Source organism: Carlito syrichta, unplaced genomic scaffold (genome assembly GCF_000164805.1).
Source record: "Carlito syrichta isolate Samal-C Ts95f unplaced genomic scaffold, Tarsius_syrichta-2.0.1 Scaffold135721, whole genome shotgun sequence".
Taxonomy (NCBI): Eukaryota; Metazoa; Chordata; class Mammalia; order Primates; family Tarsiidae; genus Carlito; species Carlito syrichta.
The window spans coordinates 37,099-44,392 of record NW_007079817.1 but is presented as its reverse complement, the minus strand read 5'-3'; the positions used below and the strand labels follow the sequence as shown (position 1 = coordinate 44,392).

The 7,294-nt window shown below is 57.4% G+C and overlaps 1 protein-coding gene across 3 annotated transcripts in view; it reads left to right on the top strand.

The window, feature by feature from the left end:
• Positions 1 to 7,294, top strand: part of CDC37 (cell division cycle 37) — an 11,272-nt gene that overhangs the window by 51 nt on the left and 3,927 nt on the right. For 2 of the 3 annotated variants that reach the window (XM_021708296.1, XM_008049532.1), the window contains exons 1-5: positions 1 to 160; positions 5,728 to 6,003; positions 6,258 to 6,366; positions 6,460 to 6,575; positions 6,659 to 6,781. The exon at positions 1 to 160 is cut by the window's left edge and continues 51 nt beyond it. In XM_021708296.1, coding sequence (XP_021563971.1) covers positions 59 to 160; positions 5,728 to 6,003; positions 6,258 to 6,366; positions 6,460 to 6,575; positions 6,659 to 6,781 — 726 coding nt within the window. In that variant the 5' untranslated portion in view covers positions 1 to 58. Of the gene's footprint in view, positions 161 to 5,727; positions 6,004 to 6,257; positions 6,576 to 6,658; positions 6,782 to 7,294 lie in introns of all 3 variants that reach the window. The other variant, XM_008049530.1, reaches the window with a different exon arrangement.

Here is a 7,294-nt window from a genome sequence, read left to right as displayed (position 1 = left end):
CTGCCGCCGCCGCCGCCACCGCCGCGGAAGGTGGAGCGGGCCGGGCCCCCGAACCAAGATGGTGGACTACAGCGTGTGGGACCACATCGAGGTGTCTGACGATGAGGACGAAACGCACCCCAACATCGACACGGCCAGCCTCTTCCGCTGGCGGCACCAGGTAGAGTGCGCGCGCCCGTCCCCTTCCCCCCCGCCGCACCCCGCTCCTGAGTTCCGGTCCCTGATCCTGCCTGGGGACCTCGTTCTTAACGCCTTGGGACTCTCAACTCACATTCTGGGCTTTGAGGAACCTCGGTTCGACTCCAGGACCCCAATACCTCTGGGACCCTGAGTTCCTGCCCGCGATCTCCGGCCCCCACCGCTCGGATTTCTACGTGGGACTCCCTGTTGACCACTAGGGTTTCTTTTTAGTCTAGACCCCCGAGACGATCCTGGAGAGGGTCCTCCTAATCTTTCCAGGCCCTCTATTTACACCCAGAACTCTGACTCAGAAACCGGACCCGATATTCTGCTAGATGATCCCTGATCCTATTCTGGGACTCCCTTCTGATATGGGATCTCCCAGTACCCCCTCCCCAGCCCTTAGAGTTTAGATCCCAAATACTTTGCTTCTACCCTGGGATCTGCTTCGTGGGGTCTTGACCTGTTCAGATCCCATTCCTTTTCCAAACAGAACAAGGAACTCTATTTCATCCTGAGATTCCTGTTTCTGACCTTTGACCCTCACCCACCCTCAGGACCCCCTTCCCAAAGTGTAGGCCTGCATTCCACCAGGGACCTTAGTCCCACCTAAGACTTGTGTTTTGGAACCTGGTTCCCCTCCAGATCCATCCACTGGCTACACCCTAATGGAGCCTCCAATTCTGGCCTCTCAACTTTGGCCTCACCTCCTATAGACCTCATTTCCCATTGTGCCAGGAAACCGTGCCCACGTGGTTTCCAGCCCAGCCAGAACCCCTATCCCTACTTGGTATTGCAGATCCTGTCACCACCCGCCCCCAAGACTGGCTTCCTGTGTGAACCTACCCTAACCCAAGGCCAGGACCCCAAAGCCACCCTTCCTTACTTCTGTCCCCAGTCAGATCTGCTACTCCCTGGCATCCACACTGTTCCTGCTCCCCCCAGGGACTCCTCTGGTCTGATTCCAGATTCACTGCTCCTTCTTTTATCTGTCTGCCCTCAGCAGACCCCCCAAAACCAGACCCCAGAATCTCAAGTCTGGTGATCCATATCGTATTGCTCCTCAGTGTTCACAGTGTGTGGCTCTAAGATGCAGTGGTCTCACACTCTGCTCCTACAGGTCAGAGAGTGTGCACCTCTCAGAAACTTCCAGTTAGGAATTCCCCACCCTGCCCTCCCACAGGGCAACTCCCAATTTGTCTGGAAGCTACTAGAAGGGCCACACCCCACCTTCCTGTAATGTGGCATCAGTCCCTTCATCTGGCTCCTAGTGTCACCTCCAAACCTGTTCACTAAAGCTTGAGTCTCCTGGGTAGTGTACCTGCCAAGCAAGTCACTGCAGTGTGGGAAGAAAGTTCTAGCACTTCTATTTCTTGCTGTGTGTAACATTTTATTATGAAATATTTAAGACCTCCGCAAAGCTCTAAAGACTATTCTTGGGAAGACCTATTTCTGTCGTGTAAAGAGGTTAATCTTTACTACTGTGTGGAGAATGGTGTGGTCTTGCTGGGTGGGAGGCCTCCCCGCTCGCTCGGCACTGCGTTCCCGCCACACCCTCCCCTCTGCTGGCATGAACCTTTCTGTCCTGCTGTAGCAGAGTGGGGGGTGGGGCGCTCAGCATCTCCAGCACGGTTTTGAGGACAGGCCGGCAGGCTTGGGGTTCTAATCCCAACCCCTATCACTTGCTGCTTCCGTCTATGATGCTGGGGGACTCTCTGAGCCTGTGAGACCAGGGTGATAGGGTTGCCTCCTGACACCCCTGTGAGAATGAAGTGAGACTCTGAGAAGAATGTGGGAAAGGGCCAAGAGGGGGTCAGCATTCTGGAGGAGTAGGGGAGGCTAGGACAGGTAGCCTGGCATCCTGGCTCCGAGCACAGACCTGAGACCCAGTTTCCTTTTTTTTTTTTTTTTTTGAGTGGGAGTCTCACTCTGTCGCCCAGACTGGAGTGCAGTGGCCGCTCCCAGCCACCGCAGCCTCGATCTGCTGGGCTCTGGCGATCCTGCTGCCTCAGCCTTCTGAGTAGCCGAAATTACAGGCATGCGCTACCACGCCCGGTTGATTTTTTGATTTATTGTAGAGATGAGATCTCGCTGTCCAGGCGGGTCTCGAACCCGCGGGCTCAGGCAATCCACTCACTCACCTCAGCCTCCCAAAGGCATGGGATTACAGGCTGAGCCACCGGGCCCGGCTGAGACCCAGTTTCAAATCCCGGTTCCTTTTGTATTACTAATGTGTTGTGTGACTTCTGACAAGTTGTTGGGTTGCTCTGTGCCTCAGTTTCCCCACCTGAGAATCTGACTGATGCCCACCCCCTGGGGTCATTGTGAGAGTTACCTTGTTTACTTAACACCAGTAATACTCTTGGGGCAGGAGCTACTATCATGATTATTTATGTAGTTCCTGTTCTTGGTGAAAAAAAACAAAGTTCTGGAATTTCCAGAAGGAAATGAGCGAGTTTCTTCACATACCCACATGCCTGCCCAGAGACAGATGTCATCAGTGGCTTCTTGGGGATCCTTACATGAGCTGTACAACTTCAAGATCCTGCGAGCCTTGGTTTCCATGTCTGTAAGGCAGGAGTGCAGTGACACCTGCCGGTCTTGCTTGCTTGCGTGGCTGCGGTGCTGCCCAGCCCATGAGGGCCCCTCCTGGGCTTGAGGTGTAAAGCCCAGGCTGGGCAGGCTGCCACTCCCACCGACTCCAGGAGGCCTTTTTTAGCATCAGCCTTCCTGGCGGCTGCTCAGAGGACCCTGGGGAAAGCTGTGACCACCATCAGAGGCTTGCGGGTTGGCAGGAGATTCCAGGGTGACACAGGCCCACTGTCGAGAAAAGGAGGTGCGAGAGGCTACAGCCACTTTGTCTTACCTCTCCATGGGGTGTGGGCCTTCTCAACCCCTTATCCATATGGGAAAACTGAGGCTTGGGATTGACTGTGTCAGTCCAATTGGGTTTTTTAACTTTTTTGTTTTTTTGAGACAGTCTCGCTGTCACCCAGGCTGGAGTGCAGTGGCACGATCAGCTCCTGCCTCAGCCTCCCAAGTAGCTTGGACTGTAGACATGAGCCACTCTGCTCAGCCCTACTGGGTATTTTTTTCTTTTTCTTTTGAGTCAGGGTCTTATTCTGTCGCCCAGGCTAAAGTGCAGTTGGCACGATCATAGTTCACCACAGCTTCCAACTGCTGGACTCAGGCAGTCCTTCTGCCTCAGCCTCCCAAGTAGCTGTGCCTACAGGCGCGTGCCATCACGCCTGACTAATTTTTTAATTTTTTGTAGACATGAGGTCTTACTGTGTTGCCCAGGCTGGTCTCAAACTCCTGGGCTCCAGCAGTCCTCTCACCTTGACTTCCCAAAGTGCTGGGATTGCAGGCATGAACTGCTACGCCTGGCCCCTATCAGATATTAGAACCGGCAGAAGATCTCTCAGTTCTCTCCCACCCTGTGCCTGACCCTGCACTAGAACCTGGGACACAGCTCAGCTCAAATAAGGCACCGAGGGGAGTCAGCAGACCATCCTGGCAGCAGGCGAGGACAGTGATGACAGTGGGACATGCCTGCTGGGTGCTGTATTGTGTTGCAGCATCTATGTTGCTCATTTGGTCCCCACAGCAGCCATTTGAGGCCCCATTTCACATGCAGAAAACCAAGGCCAGGAGAGGTTTAGGTGACATGACCAAAGTCACATCAGCAGTAAGCAGAGCTGAGTGCTGTGGCCATGTAGTAACAACTACTTCTGCTATTGAGTATTTACTCCAGGCCAGAAGACAAGCTGAGCACCTGTGTAAGCCCCAGAATGGTCCCCAGAGAGAGAGATTGTTCCCTTGGACAGCTAGCTGGTCATGACAGTGGCCAGCCCAGGAATGTCACCCTCCTTGGACGTTCTGTCTTAATGATCTTTGATTCTCCCAGTACAGCCTTTTGATTCTCCCAGTACAGCCTTTTGTTGTCTGTGTTTGACAGATGAGGAAATTGAGGTTCTAAGTGGTTAGAGGTGGTCTGTCCCAAGGTCTGGCACCCTGAGGCCATCCTCCAGCACCTTATCATGTTATCTAATGGCTGCAGTGGGGCCTGTGGGGATCAGTGGTGTCTTGGGCCAGGCACATAGGGAAGGCTCTGGTGAAGTCCAGACTCGTGTGAGGTGGGTGAAGTAAGCAGAAGGCTCTGGGCGCAATAGCTGCGTGTGCAGAGGCCAGGAGGCAAGAGAGAGCCAGTGCCTCTGGGGAACCGCACAGCCGGGGTCAGGAGTCCCATCTGAACCCAGGGGTGGAGGCTGTGGCCACATGGTCCGATGGCCAGGTTTCATACACACCTCTGTCCGCCACAGCTTGCAGTGGAGAGGGGCAGCGGTTGAAGGTGGTGGCCCCTCTCAGCTGGGTCGGGTGTTCTGGCTAGAGCAGGCCCTGCTGGGAGCCAGGGCAGGTGACTGGTCAGGCAGGAGTGGGGACAGAGAGGCCTGAGCTGTCTGATGGGGGCCAGGTAGGGGTCTGAGGTCAGGGCACCGTCATCAACTGGGGCGCATGGGAAGAGACTAGGGAGCCTCATGGGGGTGGGGTGGGCAAGAGGCAGGTGGATGCCAGGCTGGGACTCAAGAAGGCACAGCGGCCTGAGGACAGAGATGAGAGGCCTTGGCAGTGATCCTGGAGCCAGGCTGGGATGAAGCAAAGTAAAGAAACATCTAGAAGTGGCAGAGTGGGAAGGGGGTTCTGGGCCTTGGCAGAAGGAGGATACAGCAGAGGACCTGGTTTTGGGAATGTGTGATGGTGAGTTCGGTTTGGGACACAGAGTTGGAGGTGCTTGCAGGACACCGGGGGGAAGTGGTTTGAGGGGGCTGGGGGGGGGGCGACTGTAGGTGAGGGTGGCTCCAGGTTGTGGAGGGAGTTGGAGACCTGGGGGGAAGTGCAGCCCTGGTGTGGCATCTCATGACTTCACTGACTCACCAAGCAGTGTTTCCTGAGCCCTCCTGTGGACCAGGTCAGTTCCTGGCCTCCAGACACCGAAGTGAGCAGTCCCTGCCCTTAAAGTGGGGCTTTGCTGCCTGGGGGAGAGCAGAGCGCAGGTCATGATGAATACCTGTCACAGGGTGTCAGCAGGTGGCCCGAGCTGAGGAGGCGGATGATCCAGGGCAGGAGCGCCATCTGCAGGAGGGTGCCTGGGGAGGGCCTTCTTGGGAAGGGCGCGGAGCCCAGATGGCAGAGATGTGGGGAGCTGGGGAAAGAGCAGTCCCGGCAACAGGAGCAGCTAGCGCAAAGGCCTGAGGTCCAAGACGGAAGTGGACTCCGCGAGGCAGCCAGCGCGGCTGGAGGGAGGAGGCTGGGCAGAGAGGATGGGCTGATTGTGCAAACCACATGGGCCGCAGGAAGGACTTGGGCTCTGCTCCCGGCGAGGTGGGAGCCCCAGAGGGTTGGGAGCAGAGGAGGGGCCCGTGCCCTGCGCCTGCGGTGTGCAAGGCACCTGTGGGATGGGGGGAAGCTGGGGACCTGGCCGGGGTGGGCGGGGCATCTCCCGGGGCGGAGCCGGTGCCCTAGTAAGCGCCGGCGCACTGCCCACAGGCCCGCGTGGAGCGCATGGAGCAGTTCCAGAAGGAGAAGGACGAGCTGGACCGCGGCTGCCGCGAGTGCAAGCGCAAGGTGGCCGAGTGCCAGCGCCGGCTGAAGGAGCTGGAGGTGGCGGAGGGCGGCCAGGCCGAACTGGAGCGGCTGCAGGCCGAGGCGCAGCAGCTGCGCAAGGAGGAGCGGAGCTGGGAACAGAAGCTGGAGGAAATGCGCAAGAAAGAGAAGAGCATGCCCTGGAATGTGGACACACTCAGCAAGGATGGCTTCAGCAAGGTGCGCGGTGCGCATGCAAGGGCAGCGGGGCGGAGTCAGGCGGGGAGGGGTGGGTTCGGGCCGGCGGCTGAAACACCCCACCGGTTCCCCCTCTGATCTGCCCCAAGGCCCATGCCCACGCTCCCGCCACCTTGACGCTCATGGCTTCGCCGCCACCTCCGCCGTGGATGGGATGGGCGCTGCGTCCACGGCCCGCCCGCTGGAGGCACCGTGCCGCCTTGCCCCAGCCCACTCCCCCTCTCGCCCCACCACAGAGCATGGTCAACACCAAGCCCGAGAAGGTGGAGGAGGACTCGGAGGAGGTGAGGGAGCAGAAACACAAGACTTTCGTGGAAAAATACGAGAAGCAGATCAAGCACTTTGGTGAGTGGGCAGGGCCCCCCCAGGGGCAGTGCAAGATAGCCTCTGGCCCTTTCCTCCAGGGCCCTTCCAGCACCTTGTCACCGCCTTCCACAGGCATGCTCCGCCGCTGGGACGACAGCCAAAAGTACCTGTCGGACAACGTCCACCTGGTGTGCGAGGAAACGGCCAACTACCTGGTCATCTGGTGCATTGACCTGGAGGTGGAGGAGGTGAGTGCAGCCTGCCTGGCGCTGGGGAGTCACACTACCCTGAGGCTACCACTTGGTGACGCTGTGCCCATTCTCCCTGGCAGAAATGTGCACTCATGGAGCAGGTGGCCCACCAGACCATCGTCATGCAGTTCATCCTGGAGCTGGCCAAGAGCCTGAAGGTGGACCCTCGGGCCTGCTTCCGACAGTTCTTCACTAAGATCAAGGTAGGGGCCCTGAGTGGCCAGGTGGCCGGAGGGCCCTTCCTCAGGAAACCAGCCCACAATCCTCTCAGAGAGGCCGGCACGTGTCCACTTGCATTCCAGCCCCCATGATCAGAACATCCTAGATTACAAGAGGGCAGGCGGGGGGAAGGGTGAGAAGCGGGCAGGTCCTGGCCAGATTTTTTAAAAATTATTTTTAATTAATTTGTTTGAGTTGTCTCACTCTGTTGCCCAGGTTGGAGTGGAGTGGCGCACTCACAGCCACTGCACCCTCAACCTGCTGGACTTGGGATCCTTCCACCTCAGCCTTCTAAGTAGCTGGAACCACAGGCATGCGCCACAAGGCCCAACTGATTTTTATTTAATTTAATTAATGTATTTATTTATTTTTGAGTTGGAGTCTCACTCTGTCGCCCAGACTGGAGTGCAGTGGCCGCTCCCGGCCACCACAGCCTTGACCTGCTGGGCTCCGGTAATCCTTCCGCCTCAGCCTTCCGAGTAGCTGGAATTACAGGC